At 39.9% G+C, this 25,855-nt stretch overlaps 1 protein-coding gene across 3 annotated transcripts in view; it reads left to right on the top strand.

The window, feature by feature from the left end:
* The window catches only part of mgat4c (mgat4 family member C), a 119,822-nt gene extending 94,283 nt beyond the window's left edge, over window positions 1–25,539 (top strand). For all 3 annotated transcript variants that reach the window (XM_023274099.3, XM_035949908.2, XM_023274098.3), the window contains 3 exons: window positions 18,164–18,315; window positions 18,903–19,050; window positions 20,707–25,539. In XM_023274099.3, the coding sequence (XP_023129867.1) occupies window positions 18,187–18,315; window positions 18,903–19,050; window positions 20,707–21,863 (1,434 nt within the window). In that variant the 5' untranslated portion in view covers window positions 18,164–18,186 and the 3' untranslated portion in view covers window positions 21,864–25,539. The remainder of the gene's footprint in view (window positions 1–18,163; window positions 18,316–18,902; window positions 19,051–20,706) is intronic.
* The last annotated feature ends 316 nt before the right edge of the window (window positions 25,540–25,855 follow it).

The raw sequence follows: 25,855 nt of genomic DNA, 5'->3' as shown, positions 1-25,855 counted from the left end.
GGGTTGATGCGTGGTGTCAGAGTAGAAGCTACTTAAAGCTGTTACAGTGAGATTTGACTGCCATTTGTCATATTTTTTTTCGAGACATGAATGGAGCAACGAGAAGAGGCTTACTGGATATTTTTAGACTCTCTTTGATGGCTTATTAGCCGGACTGGAACGCTTTGACTCGCTTAAAATCAAATATAAATACATCACAATGATGGCAAAGGACCAAGAATAAATGAGGGATTCTGTGACTGTCAGTAGCAGAATTAAAATTAATGACATAGACGCCTTCAGTATAAATTCATATATATATATATATATATATATATATATATATATATATATATATATATTTTTTTTTTTTTTTTTAAATATATATATATTTTATATATATATATATATATATATATATATATATATATATATATATCCTCTCCAAACAAGACATTGCACGTACATTACAAAAATTATAGAAATATTCTTTAAAGGCAGAGCTGTATGTTGTGCAAGTAAAAATCCAATTACTTGTTCATCATCGATGACGTTTTCATTGTTTTGGAATTTTTTTGCTCGTAGTAATATTTAGAACCCTTCAGAATCTTGTTTACCATGGCTGCAGGTTTACAAGAGTTATACCAGTGTGTGTTCCACAAAAAAAGAAAAAAAATCCTGCCTTAAAATGGCTTGAATGTAACTTAGCTGCTACCACCAATTTATATTGGGATCATTCGGCCAAATGGGTTCATGCAGGTTTTTGAGACTGTGATTGCTACACTGCAGTCTTAAAGTGGAAATCCTCAACCACAGTGCTGACTTCCATCTTTCAGAATTTAATAAACAACATACAGACATGTTAACGAGGTAAAAAAACACAACACTTCCTTTTTGACAGATGTAGGAGAACCTCAAATGGCTCCTACTGTAGCGTAAAATCACAAAAGGCCCTCTCTGGAGCCAGTGTTTGGCTTGTCCAGTCTGGGTTACTGTAGAAACATAACGCATCATGGTATACATATACACTACCGTTCAAAAGTTTGGGGTCACCCAGACAATTTCATGTTTTCCATGAAAACTCACACTTTTTTCATGTGCTAACATAATAGCACAAGGGTTTTCTAATCATCAGTTAGCCTTTCAACACCATTAACTAACACAATGTACCGTTAGAACACAGGAGTGATGGTTGCTGGAAATGTTCCTCTGTACCTCTATGTAGATATTCCATTAAAAATCAGCCATTTCCAGCTAGAATAGTCATTTACCACATTAATAATATCTAGACTGTATTTCTGATTAATTTATTTTTATCTTCATTGAAAAAATGTTTTTCTTTCAAAAACAAGGACATCTCTAAGTGACCCCAAAATTTTAAACGGCAGTGTATATCTGTGTAGATATGAATGCTTTTCTGACACAACTCCTTGTAGTTGCAACTAATTACACACAAATGAAAAACATAATTATGAAAACTCTATTCCATTTCTGCTAAATCCTTCTCACTGGTCCTTTAAGCTCTACAAATCATTCTATTTGTTTGTCACAATGTCTTGTGAATATCTTTAAAGTAGCTGATTTAAAATACTTTTTTTGACGGACCAACTGGATAGAAGCTGCTAGCCTCAAACAAAGTGTTTTCAAAAAAACTCCAATTTTTGGAGCAGAAACCATCGACAGCACTTCAGAGGTTTTGGGCTTTGCACTCCTGTAACTCTAACCGTAATAGGTTACAAAATATCTCCCTGATGTCCCTGCTTCAAGTGCTTTACATTGTCTCTGAGACACAGTGACACCTGATGAAGTGGTAAAGATGGTAGCAGAAACTAGGAAGTGTATCCATCAAGTGTAAGATTTGAGCTGAAAAATTGGCCCATTTTGCTACACTTTCAGATTTGTATCATTGTATTGCTCATGGATTCTCAGTAAAAACCAGAGGCCTTTGTAGTCCATCTCCATGTATTCATTCCCATGCAGTTTGTACCCAGTGCACCCTCATTATCTCTGATTTGGTGGGAGTCTCTCTGAATACCAAGCACCCTGCAGAGAGCGCAGGTCAGACAGCACAACATGAGGTACCCAACCACCCGGTAACACTGACTGAGATCTTCAGCTCACTTCCCTAAGATAATACGAAGACACTCCCCACAGCCTTTTAAAGCTGCCACCCACCCATCCTCCCTTTTCTCTCTTCATGGCAGGTGAAGCTGCAGCACCTTCACACAAATGCTCAGAGAGACCACGTAGACACACAGTAGAGGTCATGAATATTTGACGAAACGCAAAGCTTGGAGAACTTTAAGCTCAACTCACTGGTCACCATGCATATTTAATCAGGGCTGCCCCTCTTGTTGGATAGCAGGAAAAAGGATAACTGTTGGGACCCAGAGTTTGAGAAAGTAGCTGGCCCTCTCCACCTTGATGAATAAGTAAACACATTCAAGCAGGCAGAGATGCAGTCAGCAGGCTTTGAGTCGATAACAAGTAGATTTGTTTTCTTCTGAAAGTTTGTTTACAAGCTACCGATTACCCCTCAAATTTGATTCATCTCTCAACAGTTTTACTTGGCTTTGACACAGCCTGGCTCTCAGTGAAACCACATTCTGTTTCTCCTTTCCACTTGTCCAAGCAGCAGCCTCTGAAAGGTGTATTTCATGGTGCAATAAAAAAGAAATTAGGCTGTGCCTGCACTGAGCTTGTGTTTACGAGGCTCCCATAAATATTTTCTATCTAAATTTGTGTCAATTTTAGAGCAGCTTCCTCCGATAGAGACGAACTGGATTTTCTTGAGGTAGCCTGTTATGATATTCATTGCATACACTCGAAATTGCTTCGTGTTCAAGGTTATTTTTGCTAAGAACTTGTTTAATGTTGAAAAACAAAATGCACGTGAATGTGCATTGTCTTTGTGAACAATAACCTCTGGGTACTGTAGGCTGCACATGGCAAGTTAAAAGACGCATTTCCTTTACATCAAACATTGAGAAGTGTTTTATTTTTCACAAAATCCAATTCGTTCCATTACCTGCATGTCATCAAACAAATAAACAATAATGTTTACCAAATGGCTTTGTTGTACAACATACCCGCTTATTAAAATGGCATCTCATTAGAAGAATTGAGCAGCCGTTTTACATGAGATTAATTGGTTTTTTGAAAGCACTTTCTCCTCATTATCATTCTGTCTTGCAAATGGATTCACTGCAAAGGCAATGCATATTCATTTTACAGGAAGCTTGAAAATTGTTCGGAAATGAGCCAAAGGTGGGGCTGGGCTGGTGTGCCGACTTACGCTGAATAATAAACCACAAGAGCCTCTGCTCTGGAGGTGAAAGAGAACGGCTGTGTCTGCGGAATACATTTGTGCTGAAAACATGACTCACCTTCAAAGAAGATTTTGCAGTCCATGTGTTTAAGCCTTCAAAATTCATTTGTATTAGGCCTAACAGGATTTTAAATTAGAACTGTCGTTAAAACATGTGCATAGTAAACATTCACACACTTACAGACGTGTTTTCATTTCCCGGGTTGCCAGGTGAAAATTTGGATTCAAGGCATATTCTTGGTTACTTCTTTCTCTCTGGTGGCATTAATAATGCAGACAGACAAGCTTTTAGTGGATTCTGATTTGCTGTTTCAAAAGGTAGAAGGAAATGTGCAGCATACTCTCTTGATGGAATAGTCCAGCTGCACTTTCATGGAATGAATAGGGATGTTTCTCTCTGCTTTTTGTCTTTGGCCTGCTGTTTTGTATGTGTAATGTCTATATTTCAACATCAGAGGAGCCCACTTGATTTGAAAGCCTGCCTGAGGCAGAGAACCAAACAAAAAGTTTTCCTTTTCGCCAAGTTATGGACTCCTGTACCTGAGGCAAGATGAAGTACTTCAAAGGTAAAGGGCATCTTTTGTCAGCATCTCAAACTGACAGCAACAGATCCACCTCAAGAGTAATTGCAGACAACTGCTATTCAAAAGAAACAGTCCCTTTGGCTACACATCCAAAAACAAGAGACACAATTTCACTGAGCTGTAACACACAGATTGATCCTTCATTAACCTCAGCTGGATTAATGAAGGATCTATGATTAGTGGGGGAAAAAAGAGCAGGAAAGGACATTTTTTTTTTTAAAAAGAGCAATTGCAAACAATTCACTACTGAACCTGCAAAGTGGACTAATTAACATGTTGACATATCAGCATATCGCAAGTATCATACATACAAAACAATGCATAAAATAGAAGAACTATTGGATGGGTTTGTCCTCAACCTGATTTTCCGGAGGACAAAGAAAAGGAATTAAACCTGGAAAATGAGCCAGTGTCATCTTTGTGGAGACATCAATGTTTAGCACTGAGCATAAATGTCACTGAACAGTAAAACATTTGTTAATTAAAGTGTAATTGTGTTACAGTTGGTTCGGTGCCTCATTTAGTTCTATCTGATTATAGCAATAAACTGCCACAACAGTTTCAAATACAAATGACAGAAAGAGCTACACAGACACTGAGTGAAAGCTCTTGTGTTAGTACGTAACAATGGTTCTAATTAAACAATCAGTATTATTTTGCATTACAAAGGACACCAGGTTGTTTGCAGTATCACAAGAGCAATTACAAAGACTTGTCTTGCACCATAGCATAAAAAGCAGTGCATCTGCGGGAGGTTGATAGAGATTAATAACAGTTGCTCAACGATGTAAGGCTCTTGGACAGGTGCTCAAATTCCTATCCTTCAAAAGCACTGGTGTTTTGAAGCAAACATTTGGCATTATCCACAATTTTGATCGTATTCCAATGTCTTTAGCCGTGGACAGATCCGACTGTAGCAGCTGAACTGGAGTGACGAAATTGCTTTGTAGCAGCATCATTAAAAGGGAACAGAATTGGAATCTGTTTTTACGAGGACCTGTGAGCTTATTTGTGTCATCACAAATGCCACAGTGTTATCCATAACCAAGGTTATAAAATAATAGGCTGATGATAGAAAACTCAAGGTCTGAGTAATGACTGCTGGAATTTGCTGAACACTCTGCAATTTTGCTGTGGCACAAACAGGGTCATTATGGTTGAATAAGTACAGTCATAAGTCCCAGAATAGCTAATTAATGTACACCATGTGCTCTTGGAGACTCATGGGAGGCCAGAAACAACAAACACAGGCAGGCTGGATGTACAGAAAATAGGTCACACTTCTTCACATTGTTGGTGGTAGAGGAAAATGTAAATTTTGGATTTAAAAAAATGCATCTCACGTTTGTATCAAGTTTGAATCCTAATGCCTTCTCAGCATGCAGCCAAGCTAATCTCCCATACATATATTACAGTGGTATCAATGGTTCTCTTGAAGGGGCCTTTTTATCCATGAAACGTTTGTTTTTGATCACCAAAGGAGAGGCTCAGCAAGGGCTGCCCAGTCAGTGGTATTGAAGATAAATGTCTTTTAGTGATTGGCCATCCCACACATCCCCTATCAAATATTCATGATGGAGACTTGGGGGAATTCCGTGGATACAGGGATATAGGATATTCTCCCATCAGTCCGGCACTGGGATAGGTAGTCAATGGATCAGCAGAGAGCTGCCTCCAGGACAACTCTGTTATTCAAGATCCGAGAGGCCGGCAGGAAACACGAGCTTCTCCACTGAGGTATCGTGCTGTTCGTCTCAATTTCTGCTTGTTTCTCATTCTGCAGCTTTCAAGAGGAAAGAATGTATGATCTCTAGGATTGTGGAAGTTGCTTTTGAAGTTTAAAACTTTTAAAGATTACAGATTTCCCCAACATTACTACAATCTGCAAAGTGTAAACTCAGTAATAGAGCCTGTTTCCTTTGAGTTTCAGATGAAAATTTGCATTCAGAATCCACACAATATGCAGTTTGTAACACACAACAACACTACTACTCATACCTGACAACTATTAAAGATGTGTGCAATTATATTGAAATGCTGTCCTTATAAATCAGAACTACTTTCATTCAAGCATTATAAAGGTACTCCCACTAATTTTGTTTTGTGGTTTTTAAAGTTATCTATTTGACTAGCTAACATTAGCATGGACTGTTACTGTTATAAGAGTAGGGTTAGCAAACAACAAATAAAATATGTAATAAAAATGGTACCATTGATGTGTAAGCTGAGCCAATCAAGCCTTTTATAGTTTATTACCTATTATTGATGCATATGTAGCAGAAGACTTTAAAAGAGAAGGTCTATTTTTCAAAAAATTTGAAGCCCAAATGTCCTCCAATTCTGGATACTAGACATCTTATTGCGATATGACTTGTAGTGGCTATTTTGTTTGCAAAGAGTTACAAACTTGACGTCTGATATTCACTCTTTTTTTTTTTTTAGCTATATTTTGGTTTCTACCATCTAGCCAAATTTTCTTACTAGCCAGTTACTGGGTTTTGGTGCTAGCTTTTGTGAATGGGACATATAACAGCATGCAGGAGAATTAGCTAGTTGAAAGCACCTAAGCAAACAATAGCCCTAAGCATATCTGAGCTGAACCAATAGTCGAGTGGCTGATGTGCATACTGTACGGGCACAAATACTGTCAGGAGTTAGTCCCTGGTTTGAATCCCCGCTGACTACGACCTTCAGTAGATGTCATTCCTCTTCCATCTTCCCTGACATTCCCTGTCTGCCTTCACTGCCCATTTAATAAAGTGTTTAAAAAAGAAATACTATGTAGGACCAATATTAGATGACTTCTGCTGGATGATATGTGGTTGAATTTTCCATCCATCCATCCATTATCTATACACCGCTTAATCCTCACTAGGGTCGCGGGGGGGGCTGGAGTCTATCCCAGCTGACTCGGGCGAAGGCAGGGGACACCCTAGACAGGTCACCAGTCTGTCACAGGGCTACATACAAAGACAAACAATCACTCTCACATTCACACCTACGGACAATTTAGAATGATCAATTAACCTCAGCATATTTTTGGACTGTGGGAGGAAGCCGGAGTACCCGGAGAAAACCCACACATGCACAGGGAGAACATGCAAACTCCTGGTTTAATTTTTACTTTACAAATCATGGACATGTCTAAGTCACACAGTTATTAAAGCACCGACTTCCATCTGCAGTTATTACAAATCACAGTGGGACCCCAGGCAATGCTACTCCTGTGTGCAAACAGGGCTTATAGGTTATGGGTACATTTTATGAGTCACAGCTGCAAGCCCTTTATTTAAATAGATTTAATTTGGGTGGTATATATCACAAAAATAAAAAAAATATATATAATTCTGGGCCCCTAGTCTCAAGAAATAATTCAGCATCAATGGACCACCTCCAGATACTGCCACCTGATGACATCAATCCAGGTTTTACGACTCCAGTTTGTACCTCAGGGACAGTACTACATATTGACTTTACATCACTGGACTAGCACAATTTCAGTTCAGTCCTAGGATGCATTTTCCTAATGATACTTACATTTCTTGACTTAAATTGGAAGTACAAGTCTGCGCCTTTAAATTTACCTGAGTGATTAAATGTGAAATCCACTGTGTGAGCTCAAATTCAGTTCTTTGGCCATCCACTCTCTGTTTGACCAAAAAACTCATTCCCTAAGAGCACTTCAATGTATGTGCTGTCATACTGGTTGAAACTGGGCCATCTTATTGTGTGTCCAGCCCTTATTTCAACATGGAGCCTTTTGAAAAGCCTGCCAGTGCCTCATCCTCCCCTGCACTAAATGTGTAGGGGGAAGATAGTGCATTCTCATGTTATCTGCCACCGGCCTCTTGCCCCTTCAGCCATTTTCTCATTTCACAGATTTGACCAGGAGGTGACCTTGGCTTTTTAAGTGCTTTTAAGGCAGAGCCAAGTCTCCTCTTCCTTTTTCCTGTCTCCCAAATGGAGACAGAGAGAGAGAGAGAAAGAGTGGGAGAAGGGTCTTTCCCTCTTTTGTCCTCTACTCTCCCTCTTGCCTGTAGCCACTGTCCAGTTTTTTGTGGAGCAGACATGATGACAGGATGTTTTCTGCTAATTCACGTGGGTCTGTGTTTTTAATGTAGAAAATGGCCTCAAGGGAGCAGCAGCATATGTTTATGACACATGACGTCAGGCACAGAGGGCATTCAGGGAGTTTGAAGTTGGGAAGATGCACAGTCCATTAGCCGATTGTGATGTAACAAGGAGCTAATTGAATATCATTGCCCTGGAGAAAACTTTGCAATATTCAAATACTAATCACCTTGTGTCTCACATGTAGGCAATGATATATAACAGTGGCCACATCTACACAACATCACACAAGGGATGGAGAAGAAGTGGAGACCATATGCATGTCTGTATGTGTACAGGGGGATACACATGTCAAGTGTGTTTTCTAGCAGAAATAAGCAGGCAGCATCACAGTCCTCCATCGCCATCCCTCCCAAGTGCACCTCTGGCAGAGTGCTAATCTGGGTCAAAGTGCTAACTGCTTAGAAGGGCCTGGGAGAGGCTCGCTCCAAACGTTTCCCGCACCTCCCTGTCCTCATTATGCTCATCACAGCTGGAACGGCACAAGACTTTCATATTAGCCTCTAACCTTAAATGTAAACAGCCACACAACAAGCGCTGTACTTAAATTTTGTCAGTGGAATCAGATTTGACTTACATACAAAGATCTGAGTATTTGTTCCTATATAGACTGTCTGGCAATCAGAAAACCCATTTATGAGATGATTTCAACCACATTAATATTGTTAGTTGCCGTGGAAATATATTTTTGAGCAGTTTAAAAACAATCAAAGACAGCTGCATATAGTGCAAGATTTGAATCTAGGCCTGTTTGCTGCAGAAGGCAGCACTCATATATTTCTATTTAAATCAAGTTCTTGAAGGCACTTTTTCCCCCCTTTGGGCACTGAAGAGTGTCAGTGATCAAACCAGTGAAACGGTTAATAATTTGCAGCTTTGTCTCCTATGCAAGGTTTGTTATTTTTGATGTTGCTGATTGATAAGCAAATGCTTACATGCAAGTTTAGCTTTAGGCTTATTCGAGATGAGTCAGACCTGTGTAGATTCAATCGCCATCAGCTGCAGAGTACATGGCGGTTAGATTTCCATCTTAAACCCACCTTGCTCTGACGTCACAATGATGTAAGAAACGATAACAGCGTGAGATCAATGCGGCTGCAGTTTTTGAAGCCAGGTGCCGCAGTTGTCCTCCAGAGACTGCACAGCTTCGGGGCATGATGGGAAACTCGCCTGATTTAACAGCTGATTGGTTTAGACTTTCACTCAGCAACCTGAGAACTGATAGAAGATTTTGATTTTAGTCGTTTGAATTTTTATTCTGTTGATGGTAATGTTTATCAGTCAGGGATGCTGAATACATTCAATTAACCATCATGAACTGCATACGAATTATAGTTCTGATCCAGTGTGTGCTAATTTTTGACTGATTTAAGTATTTAGCAACACTAGAAGATCCAGTAAGAGAGTTGTGTGGATTCTGAAAATAACATCTTTACTGACGAAGCCCTGACAGCCTGAGTATCAGACATATCAATAATGGAAGATGTAATCTTGTGTTTCTTTCTTCTGTTTTTGACTGTTTGTCACTGGTTTCAATTTCTTAATGTAATGTGAGATGGATAGGTCTGGTCAACAGATTCATATATAACAGCAAACTGATCTGATGCCGAATTACATGAGAATTCATGTAAACTGGTGGCTGCACATGAACAGAGATCACACGTCTCCTCTAAGTCACCTTGTCATAATTAAATCTATCAAAAACTGTGTAGAAACTCCATAAAAAATATGTATGTCTGATAGCATTTTAAGAAATTCTAACTTCCTATTTTGACTAAAGGCTGCTAGAAACTTGTTTTCACTGTTGCCATTTCCTGCATGAACTGAAGCGTCGCTGGGCTCCTGTCACTTTACCAGATGCACACTAAGCAGACCACCATGGCCAATCAATCAATGGACATCATAACAAAGGTTTTGGAGCAGTCCGCCAAACTGGTGGAGGAGCAGGTGGATGCACAGTTGAGCAAACTGAATGAAACGGATGAAGATGACTTTCTAACTTCCTATTTCGACTAAAGGCTGCTGGAAACTGTCCGTCATGACTGCTGATTTTTAACAGCGCTCCTTGCTGCTGCCATCTGCTCTCATTCGTTTTCCAGACATGGTGTAGTTCATCACACATGGTTAAAACAGGTGTAGTTTACCACTCTACCTCTACTAGGTTTCCTTATTGTAAGGAATTTTCCATCAGGTTCGTTAGTTGTGCCTTTTTGTAAGTCTCTGTTATAACCTGCTATTTTATACACAAAAGAATAATTTCTGTCGACTGAAAGGTCTCTGACAGTTGATTCTCCTCATTGGCTTTCGGAGGCAGTGCTACAGACTACACTCTATAGTTAACAAAGCTTAGGTAACAGCGACATTATAAGTGCCTTTTGTTTAGACACTATACAATACAAAATGTATGACTGCGTAGAGTCTGAGAGTCTCTCCATGATGAAGCAAGGACTCTATATGTTGCCACCTCATCAGCTACTACACACTCAGTTTGTGTTTCACAATAAATGCAGTCTTCCTTTCAATACTGATAGAGCTAATGGTTGGCTGGAAAAGATATGAGACCTTCTCCTCTCCAGCCAAGTAAGTAGAAATCAAATAGGGGGGAAAATATGGACTGATCTGAGGAAGCTCTTTACAATCACATTTCAATTACAGAACAGGCTGAGTGATCTGCCCAGTTGTACTGCCGTAGAGAGTGCCAGAGCTGTTTGTTCTGAGTGTTTTGATGCCTGATTGCTGTGAAGCTAGCATCAACGGGTAGCACGTGCTTAATATTTCATGAGAAAATATTCCAGTAGCATGCACCACCTGTGCCAGTGCTGATGAATTGAAAAGCTTTGTTGTCACCAACACATGCTGGAACTAGAACAAGGCTCTGTCCTCTCACTGTATGAGCTTATAAAGGCAAGGACACAGGGACCATCCGGAATGAAAAAAGAGGCTGTTTGGCGGTGGTTAGAAATATTCTCGTATCAGAGAGCCCGACAGGCTGACAGTCTGAGACCATTTGGGGTTTTTTAAGCTCCGAGGCTTGTCTTGCACACCAGTTCCTTATGGGAGAACAGCTGGAAGTGCCATTGTCACTGGGCTGCTTGTTTCTCCCACGAGGGGCCACGGCGGCAGTAGCCATAGCAGTTGGTGGTGGTGGGGGAGGGTGGCACACTTGGACAGTATGTCCGTGGGGAACACATCACATTCAGCACACACACATTCTCCCCTCTGCCGCCACCTCCGCAACACCTCCTCCTCCCATTAGAATGAGTGAGCTGGAGCTGCTGACAGTGGTGACAGGACCAGCGCAGGGAGACAATTGGGGGGAGGGCGCTGCTGCTGCTGCTGCTGCTGCTGCTGCTGCTGCTGCTGCTGCTGCTGCTGCGGTGGGGCGGTACATCTGTTTGGATCCTTGGCATCGCCGTCTGGCTTCTGGAGTTTGATGCAGCTGGAACTGGTAAAGCACGCTGCATCTGGGGCTGTTTTATGATCAGAAAACTACAGCAGAAAGTAAGAGTTTGCGCTGTAGCCTCGAATGACATGATGACTCCTTTCTGGAGGATTACGTTTGCGGAGATCACAAGTCATCAGCCTTGAACATGATTGGCTGCTGTGACATACAGGGCTTACAGGAATTACATGGTGGATCTCTCAGTAACAGCTTTCAGGCTTTAATTTGCCACACCGTGCGTTGATAAGACTCTCATTGTCAATTCCCCATTGCATCCGGATAATTAAGATCATTTCTGTGTTTCTATAAGGGCCGTGGATCTCTGACAAGGGTCGCTAAGTCTTTGCAGATGACAAATTCCTTTGTCTGGCCCTCTGTTAGAATGTAGTAATTGGTAAACTGTTTGACCAATTTGAATTATTAACAAAACAGCCTTTTCATAATAAAGGGATCTATTATTCCATCCTGCGCCACAATTTTGTTATCAACAAAAGCCTCTGTTACTCTCAGCTTTTTATCAAGAAAGAAAATCCATTGAAAGCGGCTGAAGGCCTGACACAAAGCAACTGCTGAATCCCCGCAAATCTGCAGGCTTAATTGATTATTTGTGCAGAGCTGTATATCTGCAAGGTGCAGGATACCCAGGGGAAATAATGTAAAACAGATAACAAGATGAAATGTGGGAGAATTGCTTTCTGCTGCCCATTTTATTAATCGTTTCCCGTTTTCTTATTCACAATGAGTTTCCCATTTAGGTTTTCCCATTACAGAAACGCGACTTCACATTCCAAAAGCGTAGCCTAAATCGAAAGTTGAGGGTTGATTCAAGCTGGCAAGAAAAGTGTTTGTTAAGAGGGTATTTTGATTTCTGAGTAACACATGGAGGGACTCACAGTCGTGTGTACCTGAGACTCCCGGAGGAGAGCATTTTATTTTCAGATCTCATTCTCATTATTCTGCCTCCCTCAGTTCCCTGCTGGCATTCAGAGCAATGAATTAATTAAGCTGATACTGTACACAAACATTTTTGGAAAAGCAATCTATTCTCTATTTTTTCTGATTCAGTTTGGCAGGTGTTACTCCTCAGCCAAGCCACGTGTTCTCTGAGGTATTCTGACATTGTGTGTGTGTTTTTTTTTGTGGAAATGACTTTAAAAGAACAACTTCTGCAAGATGGGATGTGAAATTACTGTGGAACTAAACTCATGTTTGTGACATGTCACTGTCGCTCTGCTCACTTCTATACCTTTTTTCCATTTACTCTCGCTCTTCGCTTTCCTTTCACAGCAGCTGACAAAAGAAAGTGGTATCGTTGGCATGCAGGGAGACTGCTGCCACTCTGCAGCAATCAAGCCATTACAAATGGAGAGGGAATGGAGGGTCTTTTGTTTTGTTTAGGGTTTTGTGTGTGTGCGTGTGTGCGTGCGTGCGTGCGTGTGTGTGTGAAGTGTGTCATATAGAATTCTTGGCATTAGGTTGCACATCAGACCAGACCACATAATTGCCTTCCCCACACAGGGGAGGCTCCTTGTTTTTCATTTGAAGTCTGCCTCCGTCAGATTTCACCATTAGAGGAAGCGGGTGTAGCAGGGGAAAAGAAGACAATTCCTGGATCAGTCATTTCATATGAGCTGCCAGAGAGACATGGAGGACATTGAGGATGAATCCAGAGATAGCTTGCCAAGGTAGTTTCTGCCTGGAACATAGAAAAATAATGGGACAAAGCGAGCAAAATGTATAAAAACTAAGTTGTGTTTTTTTGAAATACTGTTCTGTATCTAATGCTGAAATTTTTATATAATTAATTAGGTTTTTATTGTTGATTTTCTGTGTTTTTTATCATAATAAATTAAAAATCCTTATTTTTCGACTCTCCAAAAAAAATGAGGTTAAACAAGCAGTGAGCCGAAGCTACTTCACTATTAAAATGTATTTTGTTTTGCATTCTAAAGAGTAAATGACTAAAAATGATAATGTATGAAATGATATTTAAAGTAAACCTTAGCTGCAGTCATAAACCTTTTTTTCCATTACACTCTTTTGGCTCCAGGATATAGATGTTGGTGTTTATTAGTTCATTCAGCCTCCCAAAAATTAATTTCCAAGTTCTAAATTTTTCATCTTCATTTCAAAACTAGTCTGCAAACACATAATTTTCCAGTTCCCTTTGTTTATTGTTTTCACTCCCTCGGGTGCTCATCTTTCTGTGCAGCAACATAATAACCCTCAGCTTGCTCTGACGTCAAGAATTGATGGGCAGAAGATTTCCAGCTGAGAGCCATTTCCAGACCTCAAGGCGCTGGTGTGATACAACCAGGTGATGGTTTCCTTGAAGGATTTTTGGAGGGTGTCTGGGCGCATTTTCTATCTTATCTCATCCAGGAGCCACTGAAGCACAATCGCAAAGACTTCTAGCAGGATTTGACTATTTTTTATAGCCAACATGGCAAAAAATAAAAATGAAAAAGACAAACAGTTGAATATACTGAATTTATAAATTGTAAGGCTTCATAAACCTGTGAACATTTAGCCTCAACAATGAACACCTAACTGAATTCGTGAAGTCCGTCCGCCTTGTACGGTTGACTTTGGTCACAGTATTTTTTTTCTTTGCCACCAAGCCTCTTCACGTCAATCTAACAGGATTTAACCTCTTACCGAGAGCACGGTTTTCATAACGCGTTTAGGACAGTCAGCTGATACGTGTTAAGTGCACAGCGTGCTGCTGGGCAAAAGGGAGACGTGGTGTTGTGGTTTATTTGGTCCAGTTCACACACACAGTGCATAATGGATATTTAACAGCCCCAGTCTGCTGGAAGTGTGCTGTGTCCTGAAATGGTGCTGGCGACATCTGAGAGACTGTGACTGCCAGGATGACACACCCATTAAAACACACTTAGTCCATTTTCCTGCCGCAGTTCCACTCTGGATTCATGCCACAAGAATGAACACAACAACAACACACACATGCTTCCCTCTTGTTAATGGAAGCTCGCTCTGAATTCATACTATCATCCATACCTTCACATATATGTATTCCACGTTCTAGCATGTACCAGGAGTGCGCAGTGGACTGGACATCGGCCTTATCCTGTTTTACTTATTCTGCCATACATCTCAGTCACACTTAAATCTAGGCTAACAGAAGCAAATGTGTCTCCCAGCTGTGCCTTCGGCAGAATAAGCTTCTCATCCTCTTCCTGTTCTGAGCCCATACTGAATTATTGAAATAAGAGAGGCGCCTCACTTTGTCTTGTATCATCAAGATAGACACTCAAATCTCCAATCTGTGAGATCAACTCTCCCACCAACATGAAAGAAAGAAGTTGTCTAATTGTAGCTTTCCCGCGGGATCGTGCAAAGATTTTCGTTTAGTTTAATTGTATGCCAGCCGTCTCTACACAGCATATTTTTTTTGCAGACAGAAGGAGCTGCTGTGTAGCTCTCACTGAAGAGGATGTAGCAGTTGCTGGGAAGAAGAGAGACTTACCTGAGCTGTGGTGTCAGGAGGACTCTTGTACGTGTAGCCATCAGCTGAGATTCCTCCAGAGCAATCCTAATGATTACCCTCATCATCATGCCGCTCTCAGCTTTCCATAGCAGAACTCTGCAATTTGCTGGAGATACGCCACACATACAAGAGAGACAATGCACACTGTTCTGCTTCAGCTATAGTTCAACACAGCTAGTGTATGTGTGCTGCCTCCTTTGCACATATCTGTATATGACATTTCTGGCATTCTTTTCTCAGCAAAGCAACTCACAAAGAGCGCATGAAAGACGGACAGCCTTTATTATCATAGGCAGAATATTGTGGGAGAAAGGCTTGTCTCGAATTTCAAACTGCAGACACCAGACAAATGTTGGCTTAAGCTGGTGGTGTTGCATCATGTTTTATTTGGGGAATAGCAGCTTTTGCCATTCAATAAAAGGTGTAGAGTCCCACAGTCACAGTTTATACCTCGGCCTCTCAAACTGTTAAATCAGCAGAGGAGTTTTCATTAGACCAAGTTTAAAATGCAGTCAGAAAATAAAACATGCCGTGCCGCACATTATTGTTTTTATTCTTTTCTTGTATGTGAAGAAAAGAAAATTGTTTATTAACAACCACAGTTTTCTAATCTGAAATTACTTCTTAGTGGCTATTTTATTAATCTGATCAGATGCTGCTAACATTTAATGTTAGGAAACATGTGACACCATGTTGGAAGATGATTATTTCACATCTAAATCACAAGAACACTTGCGTTGCAGGTCTTAAATATGATTTCAACTGATGTATAATAGGTGTTATGTATAAAACTGAAGCAACTGGACCAGTTATAGGCGATCTATTCTTAGTATACTGTAGAAAGCTGTGCTTATATGGTTTGGGATAATCTTCAAGCAAAAAATAGCCCTAAATGTCATGATCACTTATAGCTGCTATCCATATTGAACTGCACTGAGGTGGAAATTTTTGCAGAACAGGCCGTGCTGGATGGATATGTTAAATTCAGTTTTCAAGTGTGCACAAAGAGGTATTGACTAGTCAAATCCCCAGTGAAGCTGACTCTTGGTGCGAGTGATCGATGTGTGTGTGGTCATTGAACTGAGCTTAGAGGTAGTTTGTATTCCATTAGGTATCTCGGGGGCTTTACAGCAGTGGAACAAAAGCGCATGCTGATGGCTAATTGCTGGCGAAGAAAAGGCTGTTACTTCTGCTGCTGCTGTTTTGGGCTTTTTCTCCCTCAGTCAGTTTCAATTGTACAGTCGCTATGAAAGGTTGCCAATCCTGTGACTCAGCCTGATGTATAACTACTAGCTGACAGCTGTGTGTGGTTCAGCTTTCATTGCTGCTTATTAGGCCACCTCTTAAGTTGAGCTTTCAACATATGATAGACTTTGTAATTTGTTTCATCTGTGTTGGTGACAGAGAACAACTGGACTCTCAAAAACTGAATATTAAAAGCATCTCAAAGGTTATATTTTTGTAGACGTTGCATCAGATTGTGCAGGTGTACAACTGGTAGATGCTGTATTGTGTCCTCTCCACTCACAACCCTGCTGCTCCCGTTCCGCTGTTATTTATAGAAGCTTTTAATTGATCGATCAAGGCATTGAAGAGTTGTTCACAGGATCCAAGAAAACATCTTGTGAGTGCTAGACAAATCCACCATCTGCCTATCCTTCATAGTACTAATACAGCTGACAAAATATCGTTGATATCACTAGCAGAAATGTATCAGTTTCCAACCCATCAACAGCCGCCAACTGGGTGCCATAAAGTTATACAGTAATGGAGGTCTGGCATGAATTACTAGCTTTTGTTAGCCTCCGCGCACAATGGCAAGAAAAAGTTTCTTCGGTTACACAAGTCTGTATTGCAGATTTGTAAAATAAGTAAATAAAATCACTCTGTGATGGTCTGGCAGGTCCAGAACATGAGCGGATGAATGGAGTAAATGAAATACCTGAATAATAAAACAACTGATTGACAGAAAATTCACTGACATTTCTCAGATGTGATGTTTAGTTGCTCATTTTACCTTTTACTAAAAAGAAAAAAAAATTCAATACTGTTGAATTTCACACTGTTGGATAGGAGAGAAAAACTGTGGCTTGACAGTAAAAAAAAAATTATAACCAATGATTGGTTGATTATTCAAAATTATTTCATTATAGTCAATAAATAGACTAATGAAAGTAATTATTTTTTGAAGCCTTAGTAAATATCTGGGGTTTTTTTTAAGTTTTTTTTTTTTTTTTTGGCCTTTTGCCTTTATTGATAGGTGCAGTGGAGACAAAGAGTAAAGGAGGGAAAAGAGTTGGGGAAGACATGCAGCAAAGGGCCATGGGTGGGAATTGAACCCAGGCTGTTGCAGCAGGGACCAGCCTCTGTACATGGGTTGCCCACTTAACCTGTTGAGCTGTCCGGGCGCCTTTCAGTAAACATCCTGATACTGCCTATCTGTAAATACCAAATTAAGACCCTACTGTCTCCTTCTACCTTTAACCTTTTGTCTCTTTTACTTTTCCCTTCTGTCAACCACAAATGTGCAATACAGTGAGCCAAATTGAAAATTGAATTGACTCTTCATCGTGAATGATGGCGGTGTGCAATCTGCAAACAGAAAGAGTCACACTTCCACTACAGTGTGGAGTATGCCGGCTGATAAGCAGCAGCATCTCTTTTTGACCAGAAGAAAGCACCGAAATGCTGGCTGTCAAAAATCGGCCCACCATTCATCACTGCACAGCTAAAAATACCAGTAGGGTGGAGCATGTGGAGGCTCTGAACAAACCCAGCCACCACATAGTGTATGTTTTCATTGTATTTGTTTGAAAAAAAAAACAAAAAAAAAAACAACACATTCAACATCCATAATTCATTACTAGGCACATCAATACCCTTTATGTCCTGGAGCGCTTAAAGGTTTTCTCTAATGTGATGTGTTTGTTTGGTCTACATCTTTCCCACGCTCATTATCTCTCCCTGTCTCTATCACACATCATGACAAGTTTGTTGGAGAAAATATTATGATGTTAGTAAAAGATAATTATGGTCCGAGATTAACCCTCCACAACTGTTTAAGCTTGAAGAAAAATTGCAATTATTTGCATTCAGAATCTGCGGCTGACAACATGCAAAGCAAGCAGGCCTACCTCACGTCTTTTTGGTTTTTTTTGTTTTGTTTTTTTCATGTTTGTCTCATGCAGATCCCAGTGACAGTGTGTTTAACATGAGGCTGGTGTGGAAATCCCTGGACAAGATGAGGTGTCTGAGGAAACGGTCCACTATTCCCTTCCTCGGCTTCCTCATCACCTTCCTCCTCTTCCTCAACCTCTACATTGAAGACGGCTATGTGCTGGTTAGTAAATCGTTTTGTGTACGTGCTTTGCAGTTATTTCTGCCAGGCATTTTTAGCAAAGCATTCATATTTGTATTCTCTCTTGATGTCTGAACTTGACCGAATATGCTACTGAATCCAAACGTTTTCTTCCATTTGTTTGCTGGATTCATGTTGTCCCTTTTGTAATTATTGGAAACATGTTTAAATTTTTATAACCTGGGCCCAAGTTGAAATCAGCCAGATGATTTATTTCTTATTCATGATACCATCAAAACTTGGTGATCACAGTACATTATCTATGTTTGTTATTTAAATTATTAAGAAGCAGTTTGCATTGCCAGCTCCTTGGTCCATCTGTTCAACTATGTAAACTCCCTGGAGAGGTTTGAAGATTGCTTTTGTCTCCAGACATAGAGGTTTAGCTCCGCCACCATCAAAGCACATATTATCTCAAGTTTGTACACGTTTTTAAAAAGCTGCCTTCTGCCCTTTTTGAATTATTCGCAGTCGAAATTCAAACTTTCTAGATGAATTTGTCTTGCTGCCAACATGTGCAGTTTGTTTCTCCTGTTGTTCGTAATGTGTTCTTTCATGTTGTGTTCTAGGAAGGGGACAAAAGGCAGCTTAGGGAAACATCAGTCCATCCTCCAAGCTCAGAGCGATACGTTCACACCTTCAGAGACCTCAGTAATTTCTCTGGAACCATTAATGTCACGTATCGCTATCTCGCCGGAACCCCGCTGAACCGCAAGAGTAAGTTTAGTGTTTCTTTAGAGACAAAATCACACCAAGTACCACCAGGAGCTTGGGCAAGTTACAGTAAATTGTATTTGTGAATATGAGCTGAGAATAAGAAGTTGAACTTAAAATCTGTGACACTGGGATTTAAAGCGCAGCAATAAACTCAGACTGCTCCACAGAGGTTCCTCAGCTGAACATTAAACATGATGGAAAACTCTTCCCGGTATGTCGTGCTTTATTCACAAAACGTTTATGTCTATTTTCCAGTCATAGGCTTTCTTTTTTAACTACAGTGAGCCCTGAGCACAAATTCGTATTCAGTCACGGAATATTCAGAGAAATTCATCACTTACTTTGACTGCATTTTATCGGAAATATTCCTGACTGACAAATTTATTTAAATGTGAAGCCTGTTAAGATAAAAATGATTGTACTACAATTTTTGTCAAAATCAATGGATAGCTCTTTACAGTTTATTATGCTGTAATTATACTCCATTACACTAGCGGAAACCACAGAGGCATAGTTGTTGTACTATATTCTAGTCTCTTGGAATTTCTTCAAGGTACTCCATTACATACACTACCAGTCAAAAGTTTGGACACACCTTCTCATTCAATGCTTTTTATGTATTTGTTTTATTTTCTACATTGTAGATAAATACTGCAGATTAACACTGTCTTGTTTACAACACAATTCCATATGTATTCTTTTATAGTTTAGATGTCTTCAATATTAACCTACAATATACAAAATAATTTTAAAAAAAACACCAAATGACAAGTTGTGTCCAAACTTTTGACTGGTAGTGTACATGTGTAGTTGACTGGCATTTCATATCAGTAATGTGTATGAATACACACTGCTAAATACCTAGATACGACCTACTGCACATGTATGGAATGGAGTTTTCCAAGTGGATTCCCATAGACTAGAAAAGTACAAAAACAACAGTTTACCAGAGTATAGTCAAGGTTTTGTGTTCACAAACACTACTGCGCTCGTAGAGTACTCATTGCAGAGACTATCTCTGCAACAGATTTTGGATTGCATGTAGACATCCACAGATAGATCTATGCAGACTCTCATGGACTTGTCAGATGACAAAATATATGTCATGGAGACCCAATCAGTGGAAGCTGTAAATTTGGCACATGCTAGAAATACACTAATGAACTACAGTAAACACTGACAATCTTTTAACAGAATCCACCTTTGATACACATTTTGATCAGGTTTATTCCAGTTTCCTGAATATAACAGCTATAGTTTTACATAGTCTTAATTTGGTGCCATTTTCAAAGGTCTTCAGCTACATATTTCATACTGCCAAGAGCAACATGAAGTATGTAGCCATAAAGGGTGACAAACTTTATGCAATTGGGTAATCGGAGAGGGTAGGTCTCATCATTTGATGAGAAGCCTTTAGCTTGGGTTGGGGGATATAAAGTGGTTGTATATGTAGAAAGAGAGCTGCTGAGGACTTTTGAATGTTCAGGAATCAGTCGGACCTTTAGTTACGGTTATTTTGTTAAAGTGCCGATCCCAATGTCAAAAACTCGCATGCTTCAGTTACACATATTATCTTGAATTGGTATCTTTGTACTAGATTCTACAAAGATTAATCTCAAATAGTGATTAAATGATATGTCCATATTTTGTTCGCAGAGTATCTCACCATTGGACTGTCATCAGTCAAAAGAAAAAGAGGAAACTACCTTCTGGAGACCATCAAATCCATCTTTGATCAGTCCAGTTACGAGGAACTGAAAGAGATTGTGGTTGTGGTTCATCTGGCAGACTTTGATCTGGTCTGGTGTGAGAACCTGGTACAGGAAATCACCAGGAAGTTTGCTCACCACATCATAGCCGGACGCCTCCTGGTAATCCAGGCCCCAGAGGAGTACTATCCATCTCTGGATGGACTGAAAAGGAACTACAACGACCCGGAGGACCGAGTCCGTTTCCGTTCTAAGCAGAACGTGGACTACGCTTTCCTCCTTAACTTCTGCACAAACCTCTCTCACTTCTACATGATGTTAGAGGACGATGTACGCTGCTCCAGGAACTTCCTGACAGCGCTGAAGAAGGTGATCACCTCCAGAGAAGGTTCCTACTGGGTGATGCTGGAATTCTCCAAGCTGGGCTACATCGGAAAGCTGTACCACTCCAGAGACCTGCCTCGTCTGGCTCATTTCCTCCTCATGTTCTACCAGGAAATGCCCTGTGACTGGCTTCTCATCCACTTCAGGGGTCTGCTGGCCCAGAAGGATGTGATCCGATTCAAGCCCTCACTGTTCCAACACATGGGCTACTACTCCTCATATAAAGGGGCTGAAAACAAACTGAAGGATGATGACTTTGAGGAAGACTCCATAGACATTCCTGACAACCCCCCTGCCAGCCTTCACACAAACATCAATGTCTTTGAAAACTATGACGCCACCAAGGCTTATAGCACAGTGGATGAATACTTCTGGGGGAAACCTCCTTCCACTGGAGATTTTTTTGTCATAGTCTTTAATAAATCTACCAAAATTAGTAAAATTAAGATTGCAACTGGGTCTGATGACCGGCAGAATGACATTCTTCACCATGGAGCCCTAGAAGTAGGTGAGAAATTAGTTGGAACTAAAAAAGGTAAACAGTGTTCATCATATATCACACTGGGGGAATTTAAAAATGGCAACATTGAGGTTCAAGATGTAGACCACAAGATTGCCTTTGACATTGAGTGTGTCCGCATTGTGGTGACAGCCAGTCAGAAAGAATGGCTTATTATTAGAAGTATAAGTTTATGGACTACACAACCCCCCAGCCAATGAGGACTAAATACAAAGACTCTTAGTATGTCATAGAGGCAACGGTTTTTATTATTATTATTATTTAGTAATGTATGTATTTCCAGGTTTATTTATTCATTTTGTATGTATTTATTGATACTCATTTTGATTGCCAAATCAATCTATAATTTTTTATACCTGCAAGTTGTAACTTTAGTGGAGCATCTTCACAGTCATTCTCAAGGACTGTTCAACTGACCTCAGAATATTCATTAATACGTTTTCATAAGTGTTGCATTGAAGTTAATTCATTTTTAATAGCTATCCTTATTATCTGGTTGGGCGATAACTACAGTATGTATCATTTGCGAGTAACTTCAGATAGTATCATGTCATGGTCACATTGTGTTACCTTTTTACAAATCTCTTCTGTCCCAAAAGAGAATAAGGTTTACAGCGTTCTATATTTTCTTACCATAATAAAATCCCATGAAAACACCAGAACCCACAAAAGACTCAGTCCTACTCACAAGCATTGTGTGTTTATCTATAGCCTGGTGTGTCTTAATCCTCTGTGCCATAGAGCGTCATTGTTGTCCAAAAGCTTCCATCAACCCTCAGTAGTGCACCAAACTCAAACGTATAACAAGCCATCACATAAAATAACAATAATAATAAGTGCACTACTTAAGTAACATTTGCTTAACTAAAGTGCCCAGCAGTTTTATTCATTTGCTCAGCTTATTTCTTGGGAAACTATAAATTTCTGGCCTGTTTTTAAAGATTTACACCTTCAGTATGAGCTAATGGTCTAAGGCCGAGCGCCACTGACAAGTGTGGAGACCGAACAGTGTTAGTTTTTGCTTTTAAAGAGATCTGTCGACAATAAGAAAGATATAAAAACTATATCTGCCATACTCTAAAATGATTCAAAGTAAGATGTAATTGAAAATTGTAGTTTTTGAAGGTTTTGTTCAAAACCCTTAATCTGAAGTAAATCCTAACAATGAAAGGCAAATATTCAAACACAGCACTGAACATCATCAAGTTCACTGACGCGTGATCATGCATATTTTTGTTATATCAATTGTGTCATATATAATTTGTGAGTTTTAGAAAATGTTCATTTAATATCATGATAGTCATGTTAGATCGCCCAGCCCACCCATATTGACATAAGTCATTAATGGATGAGGAAATTTACCTTTATTTCTGAATGTTTGTGAAGGCTCTTCAGAAAGGTGAGTAATGAACACACATCTCCTTTAGGGAACAGTGTGTTACTGATCTACTGCAACTTTGTTAAGTTTGTTACAAGTGACAACTTTCTTTTTCTAAATATTATTAACCAGTAATTATTTATAAATGAAGGAGATGGATACTCATTAGGAAGTTTAACTAAATATTTTTCCCTAAAAGTACTATTCAATTAAAAGAAACTGCATTTCAACAAATTTCCACAACAGATATTGACCCTGCAAAAGTGTAGCTCTGGGATCTCTCTGTGAATGTTCCCTCTTGACCCTTAAATATTTTCCTCCTTGAAAACCTATCAGAGGTCATTCATTGTTGCCTTGAATAGTCATCATGTCAAACCAAACCTTTCCTGGTTTAAATATTCTTTCTTGGTTTAATCATCTTCCTGGCTGTGGTTGAGGCGGATGTGCGATTTGGCTTAGCTCTTTCACTAGCAGCTGTATGTTCTGTCAGGGCTGCTGACAGGAGAACAATGTTTGTTTTCACCCGTCTTCTCCAAGAGCTGAGATTAGATTGCACAGTGAAGAATGGGCCGGGTCTGCTCTTACGTCTCTCTTTTTTTTTCCTTCCCAACACAATTTTCCCCCTAGTAAATTGGTCTGTGTTTGCCTCACTCTCTACACCAGCAAAACAACATCTTCCCTGGAGCTATAGGATCTCAATTCGTTCTTTCCCCAATGTTGCGCTCTCACAGCTTCAGTGTTTCTGCTCCTACATGGTTTCCTCTCTGTGATCTTTGCTCTCTGTTCATATAGTCTGCCGCTGCTTTGGGGAAAATTGCTTGGTTTCCCTCTGAAGATTCTTTTCAAATTCCCTACCTTGCTCTGTGTTCTTAAACAGACAACATTTGTAGGAATTGACACAGCACATGACACGTTAGCTTATCGCCACCATGCTGCTCAGAGCAGTTCAGAGCCCTGCTTTCAACATAGCCTTTCCATGTTCAGTATTTAGAGTCCATTAGTGAGCAATGCTCAATGAAAGATTAGGTTCTACATTGACATGGTGTCAAGAAATGACTCAATGCAATAAAGAGGTAAATGTTTACATAATACTGGAGTTCTATAGGCGCATGCAGTGAAGGCAGATTGTCATTTGGGATGCTGCAACAGTTTTCTAAAGCTTTGTTCCGCTGTTGCGATAGCCACCTGTTCCATATTTTCCCTCAAGGTCTTGTTCAGTGTTACAGATCGAGACCTTTTGCAGATTGGCTTGTACCACCGCCTCGAAATCCTTCCTCAGCAAATCCCCCATGTGCTTTCTGAAATGAAATTAGAATGCCCACCACCTCACAATACGGCTCATTGTTTTTCCTCAGCATTTCCCTTGGAATGCCACTATTCATTTTAGTGAATGATTCCATGACCTGCATGGATCAGCTCCTTGGAGGGGATGTTGGTTGAATGGACGATGCTCGAAAACACAATCTACATTGTGCTGCGTGTGTGGTGTTCTTTATGACGCACACCAAGGCGCCAATTCAGCCCAGAATTACCTGCATATGAGCGAGACACCCTCGATGTTACCACAGGGCAGTTAGCTGTTGTACAAGCGTAATGGATGACTTTGATATGCCTCATGTCCAAGTAGAGCAGCCGTGTTGTGGGGCTGATATTTCTTGAGGAGAAAATGCTGTCTGATCTTTATTTGAAATAAGATGCCAGCCAAAACTAGCTGCTCGCTGCAGATTTATGGACAGATTTACATCTTGGGGATAACAACAAAAGCTGCATAAATTCCTCAACTGGATGTCAGCAAACTGCTGCGCACAGCATTCTTTGCTATTGGCAGCATGTTTGGAAACCTCAATCCATGCACAGCCTTGGGTGAACAGTGTGCACAGGATCAGTTATGCATTTCACTTAATACTTAAGAAAAACTGTTCTTTCATGCTGTTCAGTACTTGCAGCTTGTAATTGTCAAGAATTAAACACTAATTGTATCGACAGACCTCTGAGAACAAGGGCAGAGGTTTGTGAATCACTTGCAGGAAGGTAACTATCTACGTTGATTTAATTACATTGGCTGTGAAGGTTCAATCCCCAAAAGCCGTGAGCAAGTGATGAATGTGAATATGATATGTGGGTCCTGAGTTATTTGAAATGTGAGCTGTCTTCCAGTGGAGCATGTACAAAGTGCATGAACAAAAGCATTTTCAGTGGATTAAACAACTCCTTTTGTACGTCAGGATCTATGACTTATTGTTCAGCTTCTGCTAATGAAATAGTATGCAGAAGCCTACCAGTGGTACTTTACCAGAGGTTCTGAGTTCATGTGCTGTATATTGTTAAGTGGAGCGAGTGTGTTAAGATGTTGTTTCTGTGTCTGTTTTACTTTCCATTGTTCACTAATTGGTACTGTATTGTAAGATGACATATATTTTTTTACATGTATCATTTCAAATGTTGTAATGTATATATTGTATTTAAAATGAAATTAGATTAAACAAATGAATGCCAAATCTGTGGTGCATTGTCTGCTGGGGCACAACTGTGTGCCAGAGAGTGGAAGAGAGCACACAGTATTAAATATGTGTCTGCAGTGTCAGGACTTCAATATTGGTTTGAATGCCGTGTTGAGAATTAAACACTTTTACATCATTTACATGACCTTGAATGAAAAAATGATGTCCCTCTGTCTTTGCCTGAGTATGTTTTATTTCAGTGTTAACAAAAAATGCTAAATAAAAGCAGAGCATATATTTCTGACATATATTTCACATTAAAAAAAGGAGATAACTGACATTTGAGGCTGCTTTAAACTTGCAGTGAGACCAA

The sequence above is a fragment of the Amphiprion ocellaris genome, chromosome 3, assembly GCF_022539595.1.
Source record: "Amphiprion ocellaris isolate individual 3 ecotype Okinawa chromosome 3, ASM2253959v1, whole genome shotgun sequence".
In the NCBI taxonomy this organism is placed as follows: Eukaryota; Metazoa; Chordata; class Actinopteri; family Pomacentridae; genus Amphiprion; species Amphiprion ocellaris.
Note: the sequence above shows the minus strand (reverse complement) of the source record. Positions and strands in the feature narration are given on the sequence as shown.